This window comes from Parasteatoda tepidariorum, chromosome 3 (genome assembly GCF_982258835.1).
Source record: "Parasteatoda tepidariorum strain Cologne lab strain chromosome 3, Ptep-v5.0, whole genome shotgun sequence".
NCBI lineage: Eukaryota > Metazoa > Arthropoda > Arachnida > Araneae > Theridiidae > Parasteatoda > Parasteatoda tepidariorum.
Genome location: NC_141757.1, coordinates 46186336 through 46214259, shown reverse-complemented (window position 1 = coordinate 46214259; position 27924 = coordinate 46186336). Strand labels below are relative to the sequence as shown.

General features: G+C 26.1%; 1 protein-coding gene across 3 annotated transcripts; it reads left to right on the top strand.

Annotated features, from left to right (window-relative positions):
• Window positions 1-523: 523 nt before the first annotated feature.
• Window positions 524-27214, top strand: Su(z)12 (Polycomb protein Su(z)12). Of its 3 annotated transcripts, none has more exons than XM_016061854.4 (16): window positions 570-821; window positions 5682-5728; window positions 6404-6468; window positions 7055-7123; window positions 10771-10826; window positions 13490-13582; window positions 14593-14790; window positions 16623-16831; window positions 17608-17752; window positions 18661-18863; window positions 18944-18982; window positions 20028-20182; window positions 20265-20357; window positions 23145-23250; window positions 23341-23420; window positions 24726-27214. In XM_016061854.4, exons 1-16 carry the CDS (start codon window positions 728-730, stop codon window positions 24946-24948), a joined length of 1875 nt encoding a protein of 624 aa, XP_015917340.2. In that variant the 5' UTR covers window positions 570-727; the 3' UTR covers window positions 24949-27214. The 3 variants fall into 3 exon arrangements, with proteins under 3 accessions (XP_015917341.2, XP_015917340.2, XP_042894811.2); XM_043038877.3 differs by lacking the exon at window positions 570-821 and adding an exon at window positions 4037-4061; XM_016061855.4 differs by lacking the exon at window positions 18944-18982 and having other exon boundaries at window positions 524-821.
• Window positions 27215-27924: the final 710 nt, after the last annotated feature.

Here is a 27924-nt window from a genome sequence, read left to right as displayed (position 1 = left end):
CTCTCCGATCCAAATATATTTCGAGAGACATTTGATTGCTCCGGGACACCTTTTGGAATATCCTGTTAAATGTGTAAAATTACAAGCGTGTATATTCACAAATGTACTCCAGAAAACGAGAAAAATTTAAGGGTTGCTACCAGATTTCAATTAAATAACTGGAAGACTGTTGAGAAGAAGGCAAACTCTGGTAAAACTGGAAGATTTCGGTCTCGAATCAGAAAAATATTACAAGTGACTCACAAGCACAGTTTAAAAGCACTATCCTGGGATTAATTTTATGGTAAATTATTCAGATTTTATTTTTAAAAAAAAATTTAACATCTGGTTTTCTAAATAATCAATCGTTAACCAGTTTGCAAAATAGTCTAGTAAGCGCGTTGCCACAGGAAAACGTATAGTCCATATCCGCTAGTCTCTTTAAAGATTACAACGCCCTCTATAAAAATATAGAATTTCGGACAGATGCAAAATGTGATTTTTGCGTCCTCTAGTAGAAATACGTTAAAATGCTCTTATTCGTACAGATAGTAAATTTTTATTTTGAAAAAAATAAAAAACCCGCGGGTGCTATGTAACATCTACAATTTAAGAAATAATGTCTTTGTTGTGATGTTTTTTTTATTGTATATTTGTAATAGTTTTCCCAAGAGTATTAATGTATTGTGTGAAGTATTTCGCGCGTAAAATATTTAACTAAATTAGTGATATATTTTTATTGGAAACTATGCCTCCTAAAAAAAGGGAGAAACCTACTGAAAAAGAAACAAGTACAGATCAAATTAAAACTGAAAGAGAGCTCTTCTTACAAGCGTTTGAAAGTAAACTTCCCTCCATGTTCTAGTGTCGGTTTAAAAGTTTCTCACAACATAACGAATCATCAAAATATATACTCGTTACACAATTATTTTCCTATTGATATTATGATTCCTCAATTTATTTGGAATGTATCTTGACTTTTTTAATTCTTTAAATAGTTTGGGTTTTATTGTTATAAGTAAAAGTTATTTGTTTATATGAAACCAGTAGGTAATAAAAAATTGCCGGCTTTCGTTGTGCTATATATATTTTAAGAAAGCTGATTAATGTTTATATCTTGGATAAATTTTTAGAGTTCACTGCAATGTTTATTTAAAATATTATTTTTAATCTAATATTAGGAATAGACGTGACACGAATATCAACTTATTAAAACAATGAACAAAGTATAAATGTTTTGATCAATATATTGTTTAACCGATTATTTCGGTGAATAAATTATCAAAGTATCACATTAAAGTCATGTATATTTTCTCTGCACTTATGAAAATCATATTAAACAGTATACTGTACTATTCAACATTTTTATATCATATGTTGATAAAATCAGTTTTTGTTTCTACTTATATTATCACATTTTCATGGTCTGTAATGAATTGAAATTGTTCGATCATTTTATGAGTTACATTTTGAACAAGATTCAAATTATCATTTTTTATAATCCATTAAAATTTATCTTTTGAGGAAAAATAAATTGGTTATAATTTTATTTGCTGAAATGACACAAATTGAAATATGAATTTTTGAAACCCTATAACAATAAAGTTGCTTGGTAAAATTTTATTTGGTAATTTTTTCTTCTGCACGATTTGCAGAAAAGGGTTTAAATTGTAACAAATTTAGTTGTTTAAAATTTGCTGTGATTTACTTTATAGACTCAACCCACATTATAATCCTCCTTTGAAGTTTTTCATTAGACCATACTCAACCATGAAAATAGACTGAACTATCATAAGAATGAGTTATAAATAAAACCGAAGAGCTTAAATTGAGGTATCGACAATAAAACATTTTATTTGTTTCTAGGTAATTGAGGAGGGTTCTTTGGTTGTGACACTGAAGAATGAGTTATAAATAAAACCGAAGAGCTTAAATTGAGGTATCGACAATAAAACATTTTATTTGTTTCTAGGTAATTGAGGAGGGTTCTTTGGTTGTGACACTGTTGAAGAGGGTTCTTTGGCAGTGGTGGCATTGTTAAAAAAAGCTCTTTGGTTATGGCGGCACTAATAAAAATAGTTCTTTGGTGGTAGGACTTTTGAGGAGGTTTCTTAGATAGTGGCTCTATTAAAGAAGATAACTCATATTATTCAAAAAATATTGTTAATGCTTTTTCTAATTGTGAGAGATCAGGGTTGGCAGGTTTTTGACAGTTTAAACCATGGTTTAAACCGTCACGTCAAAAACCTCACTGTCAAAAATGTCTAAAATGTCAAAAACCTATATTCATACGTGAAATTTAATTAATACATAAAATTTATATATTTTTTTTTATAAAGGATAGTGTTTCTAAATATGTTCTAGAAAAAATAAATTTAAAATTTTGAAGAAACACTTATATTTTGAAAAGTAACCAAAATCTTGTACTTTTGAAAGCTCACATCTTTTGTAATATTATGTTTTCATTTTCATGTGTTATTGAAAATCTGCAGTGATATTATTAAGAAATTTATTTAAAACCAAATTTAGTGTATAATATAGATTATACTAAAAATTAGACATTTTTAAAGATAAACATTAGCAGTTTTGTACATTAGACATCTTTTAAAGAAAAATCTTTTAAACAGGTTGGGCACATGCAACATTCACAATCAGGGAATTTTTGTCTATTTTTAGCTCTTCTAAAGTAAACTGGGGGGGAGGGGGATTAGTGAACCGCTTTCAACATACTTTGTTTGGTGGGGGGAAAATGTTCAAAAGTAGTTATGTGCTACCGTATGCTGCGAGGAGCAAATGAACTAGACTATTGAATTTTGAATTAAATTTCTACTTCCATCATTTTCATTTTGATTATGTAGTGTGATGCATGTTCTAATTTTTAAAATTATGTATTTAATTAGGGTAATTAAAAAAATTTCCATAATAATTTGTTTACATATTTCATGGATCAGTGACTGTAATGTTCTTCTGTTTCGTTTGACTTTTGTGATTGGTTGTTAGTTTTTCAGAAAAATCAGTAATTCTGAATTTTAAATCTTAAATTTTTTAAAATTTATAGTTAACATAAGACAATACAAATTTAAGTGCTTTCTGTTAAATACACAGAGTAGTTAGTGTCGATTTACAGTATATTCAGCCTATTCATTTACTATGAAAATTTAGTTTATCCAAATACTTGTGAATTTCATTTTGCTGAATACTATATAGTTTTGTTGAATATCTAAATATTCAGCTGTTGAATAATTACTTCTTACTTTCAAGATATACATTATTTGTATTCTTAATACAAGTGGAGAAAAAAAAATTAAGAGATGAAAATTGTTTTAAAATGATAAGTGTAATAATTATAAATAAATATAATAAACAATATGAATTATATTTATCATTATTCATAAATATAACTACTTTTAAATTCAAATTAACATACTGGATAATAAAGATATTCAGTCTAACATTAATAAAATTTTTTATACACTTGTATCAAGTTTGTATTTATACAACATAACTTGTAAGTTCCTTATAAATATAAATATTAGTTAAATGTTCCTTATATGTCAAAAATGCATGGTAATAAACTTTTAATTTTCTTAAATATCAAAAAAAAAAATTTTTTTTTTTTTTTCAAAATATAAATATTTAAACAATTTTTGTGCAAAATTTTTCTGCACATGCATTTGAATATAAATTTCTGAGATTTTAAATCTGTTATTTTACCTTAATTTTAATAAAAAAATATTTTAAAACCTGCTGATTACCTATAGTATAATTAAATTTCCATATAATGCATGGCAACTGTTGGTAGTTTTGAAGTTTATATATTTTCTTGGCAAACTTCAGTTTTTGACATTTTTGACGGTTTAAACCAGTATTATACCCTTGTCATGTCAAAAACTACTTTTTGACGTCAAAAACCCAACCCTGTGAGAGATATTTACAATTTTTTTTTAAATTCAATGAATTTTAATAAGAATGATTAATTTAAATTTACATACTTTTTTTAAAAAAAAGTTTCCACTTTATGATGGTTTGAGAATTAATGAGCAAAGGAACTTTTTGTGTTGATTAAAATATATGTTCAATAAGTAATTAAGTTTACTTTAAGAAAATAACTGTTTAACAATTTTCAATGAGTATAAAAACAACAATTTCCTGGAAGGAAATAAGACCTAGTAGACTATCATTGAATTTTTGTAAATTTAAAGACAAAAATTAACTGACCTGTAAAATATCCAAGGTACTTATCTGTTGGCAAAGTGCAAATAAATTGACTTTTTTTATTTTTTATTAAATCTAAATTGTCACTCATCTTCCCTAACTACCTCAAAATAATGTGCCTAGAACATTTAACATTGCCCTCTACTTGTATCAAAGTATTAATCCTAATTGTTACTTATTATTATTATTATTTTTAAATAAAACTGTTTTTACCAACTAAAATATGAATCATAATACTCAAAAAGCACAATTAAATATCTCTCAAAGATTTAAATGTAATTTTTTTATTGTATTTTAATGCAAACATATTTATTGGGTAATTATGTCAACATATATGTTCCAACCTTAAAAATTAATCAATAATTTTAACTATTTCCTGTACCTCAAATCAAAACCCATAAAATACTGCCTATTTGTGTATAAAAAAGGATTTTGAAAAGTAAGTTATTTCCTCAATTTTCTGGATTTGCCCAGTTCCTGGATTGTTAAATATTCTTTTGCCAGTGTTAATATGCTTTAATAATAGTCAAGGCCAGATTTATTTTTAAGCTAGTTAGGCTGCTGATTTTAGATATTGAAATTTGAAATTTTTTACCAAATATATAAAATATCCCAGTATGTAATTGTAATGATCCTTGCTTCCATTTTACTAATTTATTTCTTCAACATCTTTTCAAGTATTTTTTTTTTCCTTAATGTAGAAATTGAATCCATATTGCATTGCAGGGTTAGCACAGCAATCTTTATTTGTTTACCAAACTTCACACTCATAAAAAATTATGTATTAATATATTACATATAGTTTTCAATGGCTCTAAATACAAAAATAAATAGATAAATGAAAAGGAAAACGGAAAGAAAAGATGAGCACTTGTGAACAAAATAAAAGAGAAAGAAGAAAAAGCAAGTCAGGTTACATTTTATTTAACTTTTAGGTCAGAAAAAAAATTTAATTAACTAAAAAACTTAAATTTGAGACTTTTGAAGCATGACCATTGTAATAAAAAGAAATATGGAATATCTATAACAAAATAGACGATAGAATTGATAACGGCTGAACCGGGAATGGATCGAAATGGAAAGGTGACCAAATATCAGGTCCAAAATGTCATGGACTGTTTTGACCCTAATCAAATATCAGTCAGCCTCTTAACTAATACACCTCTCTCTCTAAACTTTTCCACTACAATCAATGAGAGGATTTTCAACCACTACAGAGTTAACGCACCCCTTTCTGCGTATGCAGGCTGGTTGTTTAGTGGGCTACTAAAATCGAACACATACTTCTGGCTCTCCACCAGCGAAGTAGACAACATCTTTACCGAATGCGCTTTCAAAGATTTCCAGCTTTGGTTTCAGTACACATCATGCAAATGGATGTTTGGAAATTGGCTATCCATCTTTTCCCAATTGATTATAATTATATTCATGCTTACATTTTGTTTATTTTATTTTAAAGTGTCCTAATTACTTTTGTGTTTTTGCAGAACCTACACAAATTTACAGATTTCTGGGAACACGCCAAATAAATTCTGTAAGTTCACTAGTAAATTCTTTGCAACACCTAAAGCTTTACATTCTTATTCTTGATTTTTTTTATATCAAATAACGATTCTTTTTTTTTTTAAATATATGATATTAACTAATAACATAAATTATTTTGCTAAATTCATTGCATTAAAATAATTAAGTTCCAAAGCATAACATTTCACATATTGACAGGGGAAAAAAATCTTTTCGTACAAATTCGGTATAGAAAAGCAAGCAATGTTAAACTTGTGCATATTTTTATCACTTAGAAAAAACGATTGCAATTTATTAATTTTTTTTATTTATAATTTCTTTTATTGAGTGTGGGAATTGATGCTTGTTTACGATACTAAAAATTATTGTATTATTTCCCTCCTTATTTTATTTTTTTTCGATGTTTAAACTCTTTAAAAGTATAATAAATTATTTTAAACATTGTGTTTAAACTTAGATTCAAATTAATTTTTTAAAATATCAAGTAATTAAAGTTTTGATTTCAGACTATGTTGTGTTTTACCTATGTAAATGCTTTGCTTTGTTCTTTGTGTAAATGTATTTTTTGCTTTATGTGTAGTAAGCATTAACTTTAAAATATAGATGATTTTTTTTTTATAAATACTTTTTGCTGAAAATTATTTACCTTAACATGCTTAAGGTTAATACATTATTTATTGTTTAGCCCTTGTTCCTTCAAAGATGCTTGTCTTATATGAAACATCGAATGTCAAGAACTCATGCTAAAAGGTATATATTCCATTAGTTATTTTTAATAATAATAATAATAAGTAAATAAATAAGAACTTATAGCTTTAATTCTTAAAAATGTCACAAAAGTTTTTTATTTTTTGTGTTCTACACTACTGTTGCCCAAAATTTTGTAAGACTTTAAATGTTAGAATGCTGCAAAGCAGTCTATTCCCTTTATTATAATTATTAATTTCTTATGTAACAAGAGAAATATATTTTATGTATTATTATTTATAAGCTTTCATAGTTGAATGAAATATTAAGATACATTTTAAAAGCTGTTGCAAAAAAATTTGAAATCACAGATTTTATTCAAAATATAAATTGATAAAAATGAGAATAATTTGAATATTGCTAGATTTTTTTTAAAAAAAGTATGTTATCTTAATTTTAATTTAAAATGATAAGAATGCTTTGAGCCTTAAAAAATACTTTTATCTATCTTGTTTTGCCCTAAATCAGGCATAAGTTTTATTAATATGAAGGCTTTAACTATAGGGTATGGTAGCAATAACAATTTTTTTTTTTAATGTCTACCAATTCTTGTTTTAATCACATTTTAAACCAATTAATTTGTTTTCAGGAAATTCTTTAAGGTTGACAGCGTTTTAGAAAGAGTAACTGCCCGGCACAGAGCTCTTGCATCTGAAAGGTGTGTATTAAATTTTAATAAATTCATAGTAAATCATTTTTCAAGAGAAATAAAAAAAAATTGCCTTTAAGCCACTAGTATTCACCGTGTTTTTTGCCCTTTTTCATCATGCTCTAGATCTGATCTAATTGTTTATTTATTAAAAACTATTCTGTTTGAGTGTAATTTTTGTAACTCAGTTTCAATTTGTTGAGTTCAATTAAAGAAATAAAGAAATTGAATGTTGCTTGAAAATACAACCCTTTTATAAAAAGGTTTCGGAAAAATTGTACTGCTATAAAACTAAAATTTGACATTAAAAAGTAATTAATTTATTTTTGTTATAGTCATATATAAAAACAAATATAAATAAATCTTGAATTTAAAAAAAATTTTGAAAAAATTAAATTTATTTTGCTTATTTTTTGTATAATGGTATAGAAATATTTTAAAATAAATTATTATATTGATTGCCATATTTTATTTTTCTGTGAGAATAGGTAATGGATAATTGATTTAAAAGTTAAAATTGGCTTTTGTAGCCATTGATATAAAATTCATTAGTTTTCACGTTTTGGTATATTTTCATATGAATTCTATTGTTCAAAATTTAGCCTCCAATAAAGTTATAAGTGAATAAAAAGATTCCTAGATAAATTAATTTCTTTGTCTGTTTTGTAATGAATTGTGTTTGTATTATGATTTTAAAAAAATTTTTATTTTGACTTTAGTTAAAATATCAGAACTTTAAAATATATTTAAAACACTAAATTTATGAAATTTGTTTGAAAACTATAACCTTTCTGAAATTAAAAAGTGTTTTACTAGTATTTTATTTTGCATTACAATAGCATCTATCCTAGTTTGTTACATATCGCACCCCGGCAAGAACAGTGTCATAACTCTAAAAGTGCAGCATTGGAGAAAAATCAACTTAAAGAATACTTTTAACATTATTCTGAATTAGATACAACTGCCCTCAGCTGGATAAGTTGCGAGTTAGAGATGTGACATTTTTTGAGCTTGAGGGAACACTTAATACTTATTTTTTATTGACATAATCTCAAAAATTGCTGTTTTTTTTACTGTGTCACTTTTCTTGCCAGGATGCGATATGTTAATAAAGTTTTTTTTTTTTTCCATTTTGTTACAATATTTTAATATACTGTCAAAATGTTCTTGGCAACTATATTTAAACTTTATTTAAGCATTTTAAAGCTTAATATTGTTTCAGATAAAAATATTGTGTACCTTAGAAAATCTTAAGAAATTTTTTCTTGATGTCTCAAGAAAATATGAAGCAAAAGTATTTTAATTTTAATTGCAATTCAGGAAAGACCTAATTCTTTATATGTTTCAATGTTTTTTATTAGGTTAGGTTAATCAGGGGTGAAAGTTTTCCGTATTTTGACGGATTTCCGTCTTTTTAAAAAAACTACAAGACGGAGCAAAACGGAATATTACTAATCTTCTTTTCAGGGATGAAAGACTTCCGCAAAAAAGCGGAAATCCGCTTTTTCTCCCAATTTTTAAAATTTCCGACCATGTTCAAAAAACTAAAATTTTTGGGGAGTCCAATTAGAGAACCCAAGCCTCCCGAACGATAGTCGGAGCGTTTCGTTTCCGACCGCCGATATTTGATTTCTTTTGTTTGGCTGATTTTCGGAATTTTAAATATTAGAAACTGCTAGGGAATATGCTAAAATCGCGATTTTTAATCAGATGATTTTAAAATCTATAATCGATTTTCGTATTTAACTGATTTAATAGTTACGTGTTGCGATTTAAAAGCCGTACTAGGAATTCCTATTCACTCAATTTAATAATCCAACATTGCGATTCGTATTCACGCATTTTTAAACCCAATATTGCGATTCGTTATCACGCAGTTGTAATATCAGATATCGTTTTTCTTATTTGTACGCTATTTAAAAATTACTCACTGCGATTCGTATTCACGTGATTTTAAAACTATGCATCATGATTCTTAATTACGCGATTTATTTACGCGCAATATGTATTTTCGTGTTTTTAAAATCCAACAGCGCGATTCATATTCACGTGATTTTAAAATCCAAAATCGCGATTCATATTCATGCGATTTTAAAATCCAACCGCACGGTTCATATTCATGCGATTTTAAAATCCAAAATTGCGATTCATATTCACGCGATTTTGAAATCCAACCGCACGATTCATATTCATGCGATTTTAAAATTCAACAGCACGATTCATATTCACGCGATTTTAAAAATCCAGCCGCGCGATTCATATTCACGTGATTTTATAACCCGAAATCGCTATTCATATTCACGCAAGTTTTTAAAATCCAAAATCGCGATTCATATTCACGCAAGTTTTTAAAATCCAGTCGCGCGATTCATATTCACGCGATTTTAAAATCCAATATCGCGATTCATATTCACGCGATTTTGAAATCCAATATGACGATTTTTGACAGAAGTAGAAGTAAGTTTTCTCTTGAATTAGTTACTGTAAAGATGTGGTATATTTTTCATTAGTAAGTAATTTAATAGTCGTGCCTTCCTATAATTGCTTAATTTTTTTTAATATAGTAGTGGTCACAATTTTAAAATTATATTTAAGAAAAATTTAAAATTAACTGTCTAATTGCTTCTGCCACTTTAAATATTAAATAAAAATCTTCCAGCATAGTTAAAAATTGCTTTCATAAATCTCAGTATCATATAGAGCACTACCCCCGCCCCCCTCTCCTCCCAGTGTAAAAGTTCAGCTTTTTTTATTTTTGTCCACTTTCATGCCTGTCTTTTATAACTAACTATTTTCGAAAGAGTTAAATCATTACTCTTTATTAATCACTTTATTTTTTATGTACTTTTATTTTAAGAATTGGTAAATTTTAATTAAATATAAAAATGTTTTTAGTTTGTTTATAAATCTTTTTAGTTAGTAATTAAAATTTCAGAACTTTTCTTTTTAAAATTGATAAGTATACTGTAAAGATAATTGTGTACATGCAATATGTTTTCAATCAATGTATTTTAATTTTAATAAGCACTGTAGACTTAACATTTATTAAATATCAGCATTTTGTTGAATATTATTTTTACTAGCTTGAAAATTGTTTTTGTTATTTATTAACAAAGTATTAACTTAGCTAAGTATTATTCTTTTCCTTAAAATGATAGCTAGCACTTTATTTTATTAGAAAATTAAATGTTTGAAAAAATTTAAAAGCTGAAGTAATTTTGCTTGAAATAAATAATTACTTTGCATTTTTTGTTTATACTCCTGATCAATAGTAGATTTACTAAAATAAATACGGAATTTTTATAAGCCGTATTTACATTTTGTGTATTTTAGTTTTTATTGAAAAGTTTGTTCACAATTTTTATGAAAAGAATTCATATATAATTTTTTGTTTACTTAAAATTATTGGACGGGACATGCTCACTTCTGATTTTGAAATTTTCAGTCTTGACAATTTTTGAAACTTTCACCCCTGAGGTTAATTTAGACTTCTGTATTATCCTTATAAAATAATCTAATTTAATGAATCCATTTCATTACTACTTATTTTACTTAATATTCCCTTTTCATATATACTAATTTTGTGCTGTTTATGTTTGCTGCATTATTGCTAAATAAAATAAATTTTGTGGTTAATTATTTTTATTTCTTTTTAGGCCATCTGGTCATTTAATAATAACATTTACTGGCTACTATGATAAAATGTATAAAGGTAAATTTTGATTTCTACTATTCCCACTTTTTAAAGAAAATGTTTTTATCAACTATTTCTATGGGACTCTCTATTTTCTTTTTTTATTATAAAAGTTGATATTACATTTAAAAAAAATTTTAATATTTACTCTACTATTCCTTTTTTTGTAAGATTTAATCTTTTTATTGTGGTGCAAATCTCTGGAGAAAAAAAAAATATATATTTTTTTTAGTGGATTCATTCTGTTTCAAATTTTTTTAAAAAAATCTTCGATAATTTGTAAAGTAGTTCATTAGTAGTAAATGTTTTTGTTTTTTTTTTTTGTAATTTATTTACTTTATGCATTGTATTTTCTCCTCTATCTTCATGATTTTAGATGTCCATCTAAGATCTGTTAACCTACTACACACAAAAGCTCTAAAGTAAAACGAAGTCTCTGCTGTTAATAATTATGTTGTTTTTAACTTGAAGGCATTTATTCATAATTTGATATTTAACTATTAAAGGTTACTTTTTTAATTTTAATTTTCCAAATAAAATTTTCATTTAAAAAAATGGTAATAAATTATAGGTGTTGGTTGTTTATCTTTTTTTTACAATGTTCCCAAAACTTCTATTAGCAGAACGTTAAATATAATTCTGCTCAGAAGCACTAAAGTATACTTTATCCTCAATCTTAAAATTAAAAGAGCTTGTATATCAAAAAATAAAATTATCAAGTTCAGAGATAGCACTTGCAATTTTGTTATGATTAAGGTTTCTTTTTATTATTCTTTTGCTGTATTTATTTTAAAAATCGTATTTTCAACTGAAGTTGCTAAAAAACAAAACTCTCATAAAAACTCCAAATGTTAAGCCCCTAGGTAAAATTATACAGAAATTCCTCTGCTAAACTTCTTTTCCTATAGAACAAAATGGCAAAAACCAGTTTATTGTTCCAGGAAAGCCTGCTTTTGTAACTTTGGAAAAACCGAGCTAACTAACTTCTGTTAAAAACCTTAATATATATTTAACTCAATAATATTCCCAAGTTATTTTATGCATGTAATAAAAATAAAACTGACAAATTAAATTATTTTTAAAGTTAACTAGCGTAAATCCTTTCAGAATTGAGAATTACATTTTTCTGAAATGTTATATTTGACAGCAAAATTTTATAATTTATCAAGGTATTTGGGAATACTTATAAAATGTCTTCAGGTAAAATGTATTTCAGTATCATTTACCGTATATTCCGGTGCATAACGCGCCCCGGCGTATAATGCGCACCCGCAATTTCTAATAACTTTTTTAAAATTTTAAGATATACTCTTCGTATAACGCACACGAAAACTTGGATTGTACATGTGCAATATCTCGTCTAGTATCTATAGAAAACCAGAAAGCCTTTTAGTGTGGGACATGTTTTTGGTCCCACCTTACAGATAATACAAAAAAATTGTTGAAAGAATGTAACACCGATATGGTAGTTATTCCGGGCGGATAGACATAATTTCTTCAGCCATTGGACGTCTGCTTAAACAAACCATTTAAAGCCAATTTAAAAAAATAGTGGAACACTTGGATGTTGGAGGGCGAGAAAACCTTTACGAGAGGAGGATATATGTGCCATGCAAGTTTGGAAACAGTGTGCGAATGGATATTAAAAGCATGGGATGACATTAAGCTTGAGATAGTCAGAAAATCATTAAAAAAATGCAGCATTTCAAATAATCTGGACGGATCAGAAGATGACTGTTTATGTATGGATGAGGGTAACACAGATGATGAAGACGAAACATTGTGATGACGTGCCTAAAGAAATAACGGAAGACGAATATAATGAACTATTTATGTAATAACGAAAATCAATAAAGTATATGGGTGAAGGTATGTTATTTCTTTAAAATAAAAGTATTTTTCTATATTTAAATTTTTTTAATCTATAATTTTTTATATTCGGCGTATACCGCGCATCCGTACAATCCAATGTTATTTTTTGTATTAAAAGTGCGCGTTATACGACGGAATATACGGTATCTATTTTTGATTTAAATGTGTTTGAAAAAACAAGGAAAGGTAATAGCTTAAAAGAAAAGAGAAACTCTTAGACCTTTGATTGACTAAAAGAAAATATTTAATATTGCCACAATTGTATTTTATTTATATGATTTTTTTTTTTTAAGTGTTATCCATTTAACAAAACTATTTATCATATGGTTTTAATGTATCAGAATGTTCTTGTGGCTGATAGGGTTCATATTATAGCTGCAGTTCCCCACAGGATTACTGTGAAGCACTCATAGCTGTTGAGCTTGCATTATATAACATAGAATAGAGTTAGGGAGAAAAATAATAAATTCTTTAAACTTTTATAATACAACACATTATAATATTAATATTTATTAATATTATTATAATATTAATAATTAATAACAATTGTAATATTTTTTTAATCTAAAACACTAAGTAAAGTAAAAACACACAAAAGAGTACAACTTTCAAATGTAATGTTATATGTATAATTTTTAGCCACCTGATAAAAATATTACACCCCATTTTTATGTAATTTTAAACTACAAAAACATGCATATTTAGTTTTGTGTTAATTTCGTTCACTGTTCTGTATTTTGTGTAAACCCTAGCAAAGATATTTTTACTTTTTATTTGATATTAATGCCCTTTTTTCCAAATTCTTGAAGGATCTGGAGATACGGTATGTGTAGAAGCCTCTCTCTCTAAAATATGTCACAAAAAGAGGAAAGACGTTTCCTCCCCAGCTATTCAAATGTCAGGTAATATTTCTTTCATGTTTTTTTTATTTAGTTTTTGACATTCATATGTAATACTAATTTTTTTTTTAAATTTCGTTTTTAAAGTCAAGGCTAGACTTTCCTAAAATACATTCAAAATATTCATTAGATTCATAAATTGATAAGTCATTTGACAAAAATTTGCATATGATACTTTTCTATTTTCCATTACTTCGTAATATAATGTTAGAATTGCTAAATTTATTTTTCATTGATTCAAGCTAAGTTAAATTGATAAGTTATAAAATAACTTTTATCAGTTTAAATTCTGATTTCTTATTTTACTTATTAAGTAAAAGTAAAGCGTACTTGCAACAATCGTTGTGGACCCTGGGGGTAATGGAAGTTAAGGCTCCAGAATTTTGTGTCGAACAGTATGATTGTAGCAATATGGTCAACATTGCACACAAGCAGTCTTTACTTTCTAGGCAAGCTAGTATGTATCAATCTGAAGCCAGACGGACTTCAAGCTAACTTCACATTGACAGCTAAGTTAGATAACCACGTAGCTATCTCGGCTCCTTTCTTTTATGGAAAAACGCGCAATCTGCGTCTCATGAGTCAAATATTGCTCTCAAAAAGATGATATGCGCTCCCTGCCATTTTTTGGTGACACATATTAATTATGTTTTGGTAACATCTAGTTAAGTTACACTTGAAAATGTAAAAAAAAAATTTTTTAATTAAATAAATTTTAGAATTAGTATCATAATAAATAAATACTTACTTATGAATATAGAAAGTTTTTTGTACATAGTTAATTACAAAGTTTTAGTAAAAAAAATTTGTAGATCAGTAAAAAGTATTCAAAATGAAGGTCATGGATAGAAAATGCTGTGCTATTTTGTTATTTACGTAATACTATTTTTATTATACTATACATTTTATTTTAAATTCTTCACTGTGTCTAATTATCATTTTAAAGAAATTCTTTGTATTATTAAAAATTTACAAAACTGTGTGTATATTGTTAAGATTTTTTTTTCAAATAGTAGGGAAATGTGAAGTGCATAGAAATCCTGATATGAACAATCCTCCTGCTAAAGTCACTGCCATATCTGTACCAAATGATAATTTTAATATAAGCAATGGTAATCTAGTCAAGTCATATGTTCTTTTATTGCGTGTCACATGTCCAGTTAACCGAATGAAGCTAAATGGATTTTGCAATGGAGATATTTCAGATGTCAGTAAGTAAAAAAATACTTTATTTCAGATCTTCCACAAGTCAGGGAAAACCTGGAATTGCCAGGAAATTTTATTTTGACTCTTAAAAGCAGGGGAATATTACAATTTAAAAAAAAAAAAAAAAATACCTGGAAAACTCCTACATTATACCTGGAAAATAACCCATCTCAGAATTGTCAATAACAGTAAACAGTTATTGAGATTCAAGTTAAATAATTCTAACATCTATTACAATTATTTGTTATAAAAATTTCACATTTTAGTTAAACTTTCACGATTCTATCATCATTCAGTGGTATTTCTTTACTCACAAGATCTAGTATTTGACATTACAAATAAAAAATCAAAGTTGCCTGATGAAAAATTGCATGGTTTAGAGAAAATATGGTTTAGATTTTCATTGAAATTTTCCTAAGATACCGGGAAAAATCAGGGATTTTTTTTTTTTCCTGAATTCAGTGGGAACCCTGTTATTTGCAATGCCTATTCTTTAAATCTTAAAAATTTTTATGATCCCATTTTAGTACCATAACTTTTTTGTTTTAATAAGTAATTTTTTTAACTGTTGATAATGACTGAAATCAAATTCTAATATTCTGTGAGGGTTGTAAATTAAGTAATAGCAATATCTCTGGAAAACATTTTGTAATGAACACACCAACAAAGCCTTTTACCAGATATTAGACAGAATACCCTCTCTGGGCTAATTTGCCACTACTTGTAACCTCTATTGGTTATGCTCTTGCAAACTAGGGCTGGTTCGAATAGAATCGAACCTAACTTTGTAAAAGCATGCTCACTGGGGAAAAAAACATAATTTTGAGGCTTGTTACAAGTTAAGTTTTAAGACAAGTTTACAAAGTTTGAAGAGTCATTTATTTTTACACCTCTTTCAACAAAGTAATATAATTAACCTATTTTTACTTTCTCTTAAGATTTAAATATATTGAATTTTCCTAAGATAATTTTAAAAACCTTGAAATACCTATTTATCTGTAAGACCATGCTTTGTTTATAGATTCCAAGAAGCTATTGTTATATCTTAATATAGTTTTATATCTTAACTGATTGTCGTTTTACAGTGTCGAATTTTTTATATAGCAAATTAAATAGGGTTATTATTAGAATATGAAGAATTAATGAAAATTATGTCAAATTAGAAAATCCAAGTTTTTTAAAGACTTATTTCTCATTAGATTATTTCCAGTTATACAACAAAAATAAAAAATTGTTGTAGCAAATGTCTATGCTTGTAAAGCATATATGTTGTTTTTCAAATTGTAGTTTGTTGTAATTAGTTTTATAAAAAGGCTAAAACTAAGTCAAAAATAATTTCTAAGTTATAAGTTAAAATTAAATTTAAAATTTTGAATAATGAAACTATAGATGCAAAAAAAAAAAATTGACGAAATAGACAGTAATTTGCAACTAATATGAGCACATCCCGCAACAGCCTGTTAAGGGTCAAGGGGTGAAAAAGGTTAAAGCTTCACAATTTCATGACGTGCGGTATGATTGGGGCAATGTGGTCAGCATTGTGTTCAAGCAGTCTTTATTTTCCAGGCAAGCTGGTAGCCATTGATCTGAAGCTGGGTGGCCCCCAAGCCACCAATGGGGATCGACCCTGATTCTATAAACATTAATAAATTTATATGTATATTAAATTTTTTTATCTGTATTATTTATTTTATATATATATGTATTAAAAAGATATATTTTTTTCTTATACTTGCTGCAGATGATATTTGTTTATTAGTTACTGAATGGTTTGCTTGCCTTTTTGCTTTTTTATTTCTGTTTTTTATATTGCGATATTGTGTTTTTGAAATTTTAGCAGATGAGCCTGCTCAGAAGAAGAGAAAAAGCTTAAAAAATCAGTCAGAGGAGGTTAGAATTTATGGTGCTGAACTAGTTGTCTATGACAAGCATCAAAGATGTTTACTCACAGATGGTGAGTACCAACTAGTGTTGCAAGAACTAGGGCAAAAATCGTCACCCAAGAAGCTATCTTCATGGGAAACATTTCCTGATAGTAAAGATAAGGTAAAATTAGTTATTATTTATAAACTAGTCATACTAGCTGTAATATATTGGCTTTTTGTTAATGTAAGAAATTGGAAGAAAAATCTAAAAAATCATATAAATGTAGTGTGTTCAGTAATGACTGCCTTTAATATATATTTTTAGAAATCATCTCTAAAATGAACTGAAAGAAACATACACATTAGGGGTGATAGATTTAAGCAATTAAAAAACAATTTAAGTAATTAAATCAATTAAGCAATTAAAAAACAATCAATACATCATTTAAGCAATTAAAAAACAATCAATACATCATTTAAGCAATTAAAAAACAATCAATACATCATTTAAGCAATTAAAAAACAATCAATACATCATTTAAGCAATTAAAAAACAATTGCTATCAAAATACATTGAATCTCAAGTAAGGAAGGGAAGACTAAAAATCTATTTAATTGCTAAAGGGAGTAGAAAAGTTGAAGGGTGATTATTCGAAACTCATTTTGATTTCATCAGATAATTAAACTGGTTTTGATGTTTTCATCCTATTTTCCTCATTAGTGATTGGAAAACATTTTGATTTCTCTCTCATTTAAATATTAATTTTAACTAACCTTAATGTGTTTATTTCTTTTACTTTATTTTTAACTACATTTCAAAATATATATAAATACCCTATCAACAATTTTACCTTGCCCAGTTATAACAGTGTTATCATTATATGGGCTACTAAACTAACAATTTGAAACTTGCTTATATCAATAGATTTGTAACATCTTAAACAATTTTATTTTCAGACATTAAATCTTGTAGATGTATTTGGCAAAGGTCCTTTGGTTACATTCCATCTACAATGGAAGGATAATTTAGTTTCAGGAATGGTAGATAGACCCCTACCATCAGCTCGACCGGATGATCTACTTAATCTTGATGGCTTAAGCAGTAAGTTAAGTTTCTGAAAAGATCTCTTCTTAATTTCTTTTATGGAAAAACTTATTGTATAAGCTACATAGTTTAAATTAAATATGTTTTGTTTAATTCTGAGAATCTTTTTTTAAAGGGGTGTAAATGAGTGTTCTGTGCAAATTTTTGATGCCCTAAAGTTTAAAATTATTTATAACTTTTATATTTATATAATTTATTTTTATCCAATAATTTTATTTTTATCTAATAATTTTATTTTTGTTTACTAAATTAATCTTATTGGACATTCCATTATTTCTGGATAATTTGTACAGTCTTAAAATACTTATTTGCTCTGTTCATCTATTAAAAATAAATTTGTACACTTGCTGTTAATTCTTTTATAGTATTAAATTTGGTATTTTTCATCCTATGAAGCAACATTTAACAAAAATATCATAAGTTACAGGTGTAAGATTGTTCCCACTTTTGGCTGAATTTCCAATTTTCTAAACTTGAGAAAAGGGAAAATAATAAAAGAATATTTCTACATTATTTTATTGTTATACTTTATTATTATCTTATTCTCTTTAACCCTGATTTATATATAAAACTTAACAGTTGGTTAGACTGCTAATGAAAGCACATACTAAAAAAAATTTAATTAGTATGTAAATAATTTAAATGTTTTCTTTTTGTGCAAAATAATGTCAGACAATTTTTACATGATTTATTTTATAAGTATTTTAAACCTTCCCCCCCCCCCTTTATTACTCTTTTGCCTGAATGTAGAACTTAGTCACAAACTGTAATAACTTGTATAGCAAAAAAAAAAAAAAAAAAATTTTTATAAATTCTATTTTAATTTTGCTTTTTTTTTCTCAACCTATAGAGTTGAGAAACTTATTATTTTTTTAAAAAAATTAAATAACATGTTTAATTTGCAGGTTTAAAGCAAGAATCTGTATTGCAAGAAAGAGGCAAAAAGACTAGAGTTTATTATCAGTTTTTATATAATAACAATACCAGACAACAAACTGAAGCTAGGGATGATTTTCAATGTCCTTGGTGTCGAGTAAATTGCATGGAGCTGTATTGTTTATTGAAGCATCTAAAACTATGTCATAGTCGTTTTAATTTTAATTATGTGGTAAGTACTTCTTCAAATTAATTTTGTTAATTTTACATTGCAATTATTTACACCAGAATTAATTATTTTTTTTATTCCAGATTTTATTAAATCATAGTAAATTTAATCCTAATTATGTGGTAAGCACTTCATATGAAATTTTTTTGAATTTTATATTACAATTATTTATACCAGAATTTATTTAATTTTCATTATTTTTTTAACTTTATTTGTTAAATTTTGTATGCTTTAGGTAGTGCAAAAATACATTTAAAAATCTGTATCTTTTTTTTATAAATTTAATTCCTTAAGTACTTTTTTGTTTTACTTTGTTTTTTATAGTGTTTTCTTGGTTATTATTCTTTTAGAATAAACTAATAAATGAATACTCTAACTTTTTTTGCTAGTTAGTGAAAGGTAAATGCCTATTTTCTTGAATTTCATTTTATGATTCTTTAGTTAATGCATATAAAATATCTTATGATGCATTTGGGTCTAAATACTTGTTTATTGCAACTTAAAAACATGATTATGATTTTTTTGATACACTTGACTACACTTTAAAACTGACACAATAGTGAGACAGAGAGTTTCGTATCTTTTTACTTTTACTACATAATTAGTAAGGGTGGTATGGCATGAATGAGTTATTCTAAATAATTGGTAAAGCTAAATACTTATACCGATCACTAAAGTTTTAAAAGTTAAATATTGAGCCAAGCAAATGTTCCAATTATTGGAAAAATCAAAGTTAATTGTGTTATCTATTATGCAGTCTTAGCATTCAAAAATTGTGTAAGGCACATTTTCTTGAATTCAGCACCAGAATGCTCACCTTATTCATTAGACTTAAAACCAAGAATAGATTTTTATGCTTGATTCATCTTGTAAACTACGATTTGTACAAAGCCTGTTAAAATTTTGGTATCCCTATAAATATTCTTTCGAAGAAATATGTCAAAATAATGGTAAGTGACTTACATTTTAATGCAGAAATTTTTTTTACTCGTTTTTAGTTCTATATTTAACCCAAAGGTAATCACTTTAATAATGGTTGAATATGTTACGAGTAATAATGTCTTATGTTTAGTTTGATTGTGATATTTTTTATCATGTGTCTAAGTTATTCATTGTCACCCTGTAATATATATTTGTATTGCTAAATTTATCTATGTATTTTATTAGCCACATTCACGAGGAGCTCGTATTGATGTCTCTATCAATGAATCCTACGATGGTTCTTATGTTGGAAATCCAAATGACCTTCACTCCACTGGTTTTGCCTTTAGCAGAACAGGTCCAGCAAGGAGAAATCCAGTTACTCATGTAATTGTGTGTCGGTGAGTTTATAATTCTATTTCTATTTCTTAATTATTTTTGTTGTTTGAATTCTGAACTAAGTACAAAGTGTGTATCTTTTAGTCCTAAAAGACCTGCACCAAGTCTGTCTGAGTTTCTTGAAGCAGAAGATATTGAGCCTGATGGTCATCGCTCATATATTTCTGGCCATAACAGGTTGACAGATTTAGCTTACTATTTATCTTTTTTGTTTCTATTAAAGATATTTATATGTTAGCCTTCATTGAAAACTGCCAGGTTAAAAATGTTTTTATTATGACTAATTTAGTTTTTTTTTTTTTAATGTAAAATTTTCTTAGTTAAAACATTTATTCTTCACTAAGGTAATGAATTTTTTAATTTCTATAATGATTTTAACTAACCATATTTACGGGCTCCAAAATTAAAATGTTTAATTAGAAGAATATGCTTTTGTGTCTAATCTTATGATGTATTTGTGTCTAATTTTTTTATGTCATCTGCACTAAACAATTACCATTTCTTAGCTGGACATAACTTAAGACCATAAAGATTATTTTTTATTATATAAAAGTTATCATTTTTCACATACTTAAACAATACAAATTTATTATTATCATTATTTTTTTTTTTTTGGTAAGGTTCCAAGTTTGACAAGGCAGAGTTTTACAATAATTTCTGCAAATGTTTAAATGTGGTTTTTTTTATTGAGTAAACAAATTTTTTAAAGGGATATTTTTTGAGCAAGAAATAAATGTTTAACTTACACTTTACCAGAAATTAATACTATTTAAAAGCTAAGATCCTTTCGCTGATCTGTTCTAATAAATGTTTTATCAACCTAATGGGTTGATAAAACATTTATGAAAATAGATCAAAAGCAAAATAACATTTTTAAATGTATCCTAATAGTTACTGACAAACTAACCTACAAATATAAAGCATTAGTTACTGAATTAGGTGTTTAGGGAGATTAAAGTAATCCGGTTATAAAAATCTAAGATAACAATATTCTAAACTGGCCAAAGTGGTGTTTTGATGTTTGTCAGTGGCTACAAATAGCTTGAATTCTGAAATATCTTCAGAAGAAAAATATGTGCTAAGCAGTGAACGACGAAACATAAACGAAAATAATAATTTTTTTAACAAGGTAAAATATTTAAGTGCTGCTCATTTGTATCAAAATATTAAAATTGTATGAATTTAAAAACTCTTTTCTGCTCTTTTGCATGCTTTTATTTTGTTACTTGGCCTTGTCTGTCAAATTATAACTTTTCGTAAATAGTACTGTAATTTATATAAAAAAATTTCTTTTATTTCTACACTTTTGTTTTTGTTTAGTAACAAAAACAATGTTTTCCATATTAATACACACACACACATATTTGTATAAATATATGCTCTCAACAGTGTTTGTACACTTATGACTTTAAATAAAATAGTATTGTATACATCAATTAAAATTAATATTTCAGGATGGATATTTAATAAAAATATATCTACTCTGTTTTGAGCATAACTGCATGGAATATTTTAAAGACAAAGTGAAAGTTTATTTTTAGGAAATCTGTAATCGAAACTAACCAAGTAACCAAAACTTCATCTCACAAAAGTCATTGTACACTTTTAAAAAATTTCCCCCCATTAGTAAATATCCTAATTTTTCGTTAAATTTACATTTAGTAGAGTATAATTTGGAATCCTCATTAGCTTTTAAAACTCTGTAAATAAATGTAACTATTTTTTTGTAGTTTCTGCATCAAAACTCATCTTTTCTGTCACCATTTTAGTTTTTAGTTACTTTTTTTGTTTTAATATCATGTTATCATTCTCTAACGTTCAGTTCTCTTCAAATATATTTTATTGAGTTTAAATATATAAATTGAGGCAGTGTGTTAAAAACTTGTGGTCAATTTTACTTACAAAACTTGTGGTCAATCCGGACATCATATGCGAACATCGAAAGACGCATACTAATTATAGTTATCTAGATATAAAACAAAGTTGTTTCCAATACCCAAATTTCCAGCTGATAATTATAAATTGTATGTTAAAATATTTAAATAAAAAGGTTGGTTCATTATGCCATCAATAAATATATCTTATTTTGATGTTGACATGCACCAACACACAAGGAAACCACCACCGTTGCCTAACTGTCCAAACTGAATCCTTGGAATAAAGTTCCTAATTTTTTCTGCTCCATCCAATTCATTGAAGCCCAATGGGTTAAATTTGGTTTCATCCACGAATAAGACATTCTAGATGCATTTGGGATTTATTTATCATTCATTTTGCTAAGTAAAATGTGATGTTTCTGTTTTTCGTAAAACTAAACACTTTATGGAGGCAGAACGCACATTTAATCTAGCTGCTCGCAAAATTCGTCGAAGAATTTCAGGTAAAATTGAACAAGAATATTTTTTATTAAATTCAATGGAAACGTTTACAACACGGATAAAATTTTTATGACTTTTATCGCAAATTTTGTAATTTTAATCTGTGATCAGACTGATTTAAATTCTTTCTTTCAAGCCTTTTATCGCATACTGCACAGTTCAGTTGGAAAAAATAAACTATTTTAGCAACATTCATTACTGATTTACCACTAATGATGGCAAATAGCCAACTTTTAAATTTTGTCTTTTTTTTTTCAAATTTTTTTATTTATTATTATTATTTTTACAAATACGAACCATTTTTGAATGATGGGGAAAAAATATTTTGCAGCTAGCAAGCAAAAACTTTTCTTCTTTTTTTTAAATATTACATGCAGTTTTGTTAAAAATAGATTGTAGATCTTATTATTAAATACCTATTCTGAAATATTCATTTTAACTAATGAATTGAGCCCTATTTCATTGAAAGTCATAATTGTACAAACACTTTTTAGGAGCCATTGAATATATGTATAAATGTTTGTAAAACTAATTACCTTTCGTTTTTAGATAGATATTTAACTACTTTGCATTTTTTTCCCTCCAGATTGTATTACCATACAGTTACATGCCTATCTGTAAGACCTCAAGAAATAGATATTGACTCAGAATCTGAAAATGATCCAACCTGGCTTAGGATTAAAACTCAACACGTAAGAATATTTTCCTCATTAAATCAAGTTTAACTTTTGAATCTATATAATTATTTATTTTTATTTACTTGGCATTTCTTATATTTAAAGATGATTGATGAATTTACTGATGTCAATGAAGGAGAAAAAGAACTGATGAAAATGTGGAACCTTCATGTTATGAAATATGGGTATGAAAAAACCAATCTGTATTTCTCACAATTTTTTATCAACTTTTTCATATTAAATTTTTTTATTGTTTTATTTTAAATTCATGTATAACATTTTTCAATTAATTTGTTTTAAAAATAAGACTTTTGCTCATTTTTATTACTTTAAATCACTTTCAAGAAGAATTAAGGTTTAATTTTTCTGATAGTTGAAAAGTTGAGAGGAGGAAAATTTTCTGTGGAATTTTAAGAAATTTGAGTAAATTCACTTTAAAGTTGATACACTATATACCGTTGCAGAAATGATAGTTTTTAAAGAAAAATCAGATTTTTATTTTCTGTATTTATCATTTAAAGTTCTGATAAAATTTATTAGCAATACTTAATATTTCAAACAAAAATGATTAAAATTATTTTATTATTCTTACTAGCTATTCACTGAATTAAAGAAAATCATAGTTGTTTTTATTCAAGCTCAATTCTTTCATGAATTTGTAAAAAAAAAAAAAAAAAAAAGATCAGATTTGTCAGTTAGATTTCAAATAAAGAGTAAATTAATTTACATATCGGGAAACATGCATGAAAACAAAATCAGCAGTATTTCTGATTAATTTTGACAGAATAAGTCTTTTTTCATTATTTGTATAAATAAACTATGTATTTAATAAATTTTACAAGTACTAGTATTTGGCCTAAAACTGAATGGATATAATTAAAATCTGTAAATTAAACAACTACAGTTATAATAATTATGATTTTAAAGTTCTAGTTACTTTTTTGCCACATTTAATATATATATATTTTTTTTTTTGGAAGTCTATTTTAAACATTGAATAATAATTTATGTATTATGTCACTGGATAAAGCCATCAATAGCAATGAAATCAGACCTTAAAAATATTTTTGTCGTAAATCAATGATTTTTTTTAAAGAAAAATCAATTTAACCAAATCAAGGATTTTTGAAAAAAGATTAAATGATATAAATCTATTAATGAGAAATATAGATTATGCCTTGTCTTATCACTATTAAATATTCCTACACAATTATTTGACTTTGATAAAATTAGGTTAGTTTTTTTTTTATTTTTTATTTAAAAATTATTTATTTATAATTAATTACTTTAATTATTTATTTGATTATTTATTTTATTTATTTATTAGGCAAGTGTTTACTATTGGTCTTAAATGTAATATTCGAAAGATTTTGCATAATTTATTTGGATTAATTGTGTTTGGTACATGCCTGCATTTTAGATTTTATCAATATATAATATAGATTCTAAATTCTATTATTTAAATCTAAATTAATATTTTTTTCTTCTAGATTTGTGGGTGATTGTCAAATTCCTCTTGCTTGCTCTATGTTCATTGAAGAACATGGTTTGAAGATAGTTACCCAGAGGCTGTATCGTAATTTTTTGCTACACTTGTGCAATCTTTTTGACTATGGTCTGATTAGTGCATCTGTAGTGTATCACACAATGCACCAGCTTAATCAGATTAGAGATGAGATTGAAAACAAGAACTGTCTTTTATGGTCATCATAGCATTTGGAATATCTAGCGTTTTTATACCATAGTTCTTTCACTTTATTGCTGAAACTATTTCTTGAATTGTAAAATTTTCTTTCTTTTTTTTCTTTCTTTTTTTTTTGTACCAGACTTGCATAATGTTCTTAAGGTTTCTAAAAATTAGGGATTATCTATTTTAGTGAAATTTTTTCTTATGGAGCAACATTATGATGATGTATTCACTTAAAAAAAAAAAGTTTTTTTTTTTTCTGTTTCTAATTTTATCTTAAATTTAGATTGCTTTAACTTCGTAAGATTGAATTGAACTTTCCTAAATTAACTTGTTAAACTGTATTTAAAATTTTGAAAGTATTTATGTCTTAAAAGTATTGACTTTGATATAATTTGGTTGCATGGTGTTAGAACTACTTTTACATTTACTGTGATTTTCTTTTCTTTTAATCTGATGTTAGTTTTAGAGTTAACATTTCCTTTTAAATGATTATCTTTGATAATTAACTGGTACAGTATGTTTACTTTCTGTTTCAGTCAAAGTGACTTTTTTTTGTTACATTTTTTAAACATATGCATTTCTAAAGAAATGCCACTTCTTTGACTATGAAATATACACATTAAATGTGATCACATTTGTGGACATATTTTGCAACTCTGACTTTATAGTATGTGTGTAAATGAAATTTTATGTCACTCAAAGATAATTTAAACATACATGCTTTATTTTTAACAGATATCATGCCATTGTGACATATACTTCTATTGTGACATTTTTTATAATTTACAATATATGATGAGTTTTCATTGTGATTGCCCTGTTACAGACATTTAAATAAAAGAACCAATTTTAAATTTAGGAAGTGAATTTATTGAAATTGTATGATATCTATTTATATTTTGATTTTTAGAAGTAAAATGCATTTTTATAATGGTTGTGTTCAACACTGTTTGTGTATTTATCCTATAAACAAAGTTTTTAAATATTATAAATTTTGAATTTTTTTTTAAAATTGTGCTTTGATGTTAAAATAAATGTTAGAAATGTGAAAAAGTGTCTAGTAATGTTATGTAACTTACAATTATATCTGCCCGTAGATTATAGATTTATGTTAATTTTTAATCTTTGATTGAGAGTCTAAGCAATACAAATCAAAATCTTCTGTAAAGATAAATTTATAAACTAGCTTAAATTTCTAAGATTAAAATATTGACTTTTAATTATTTTAATATATTTTTAATTTCTGTGTCTTCTATGCTGATCTGTGCAAACATCTTTCTAATAATAATGCAGAACTGCATTAAATTATATTGTTTATTGTAATAACATAAGTAGGTACAAATTAGCATATCAGGATGGCCACCCACCTTGAAACCTGGAATTATACTGAAAAAGTCAGTGAAATTTTCTATAAAAACCTACTAAAATCAAGGAACAAGGATTTTTTTTTATTTTTTCAATTTTACTAATTTTCTTAATTTAAATTATTTTATCATCTGTTATACCCACTTTTTTTAAATGAAAATTTATCGCCAAATTAAAAGTATTTAAATAAAAAATTAAAGCAGTGGAATATAATAATTTATTCTGAAATTTCTGAAAAATAAACTTTTCCTTTGTTTTTAAAATATTCCATGCAGTTTTGCTAAGAATAGATTATACATCTTATTATTAAATACCCATTCTGAAATATTCATTTTAATTAATGAATAGAGCCCTAATTCACGAAAAGTCATAAGTTTACTTACACTTTTGGAAGCTATTGTGAATATAAATATTTATTGATTTATAATTGCCTAGAATTGTTTTGTTTTTTTATTGCTTAATGAAAATATATTAAACAATACTTATCCAAAGTATTTTTGGACACTCTGTATTTGCCATTTGGTACACTTTGTGCAAAAACTACTTAAAGTAACACTTTAAAACATTTTTTATTTAATAAAAACAATGTATCATCCAAGCTAAACATATTATTTTCTCCACATGTCTTAATTTTTTAAAAATTAATGTTGTACCAAAACATTTAAAACAAGAAGAAGAAAAAATCTTGCTAAGTTGTTAAAATAAATTTAGTCTAATTATTATTTCAAGATGATATATTAAAAAAATAACATTTTAAATAAAACACTTTACAATATTGACATTTTTCTTGTACACATCCTACTCTTCATGAGAAGAGCTGACCTTAAAATTTTAAGAATTTTATCTGGGAAAATTTGAAACCTGATTTGAGTGGCCACCTTGTATATGATTAATGGTTTCAGAAATTATCAAACTCCATAAAAAGTGATGTTTGTAACTATTTATAAATATATTTTTTGAAGAGTACATTTCTCTTCTTTTACTGAAAATTAAAGTCCCTAACTTTATATCATAGTTGAAAAAAAATTTTTTTGGTATTTTGTTTTTAAAATTGAAAAACTTATTTTATTAGTATTTTAATTTTTGAAAATATTAATTATTTGTATTAAAAATACTTAGAATAAAATAGGTTAAAATTAATACCCTGAATTGCGATTAAATTAGATATAGCAGGTTAAAAACTAGTTCTATGGTTCCCAAAGGTCAAACGTTAAATGAGTGTTGCACAATCCATTAACTGACTTTGCGGACTGGCATTCTGAACATAAGTTCAAATTGCCACCCTGCTGAATTAGAGTGATATTCATAAAGGTGGTAAATAAACAAGGCAATGCTCAATTTGCCATATGGGCTTCAGGAGCTGTAAGCTGAACTTGCTATCCTTAATTCAATGGCATTTTGTGTTTTACAATGACCACCACTAATAAAATCATTGGATTATAAAATTAACAGCTGCCAAATTTTAAAAGTTGTTTAACATGTAGATAAAAAAAATAATATGAGCCCAGGGTTTAAGCTGAGTCTAAAAATTCATTAGCAAAAAAGCTAAAATCTGAAAAAAAGTTTTAGCAAAATGCTAAAGTGCCATTAGGCTTATAAAATTACTTTATATCAAACAAGTACTGTAAGTTATC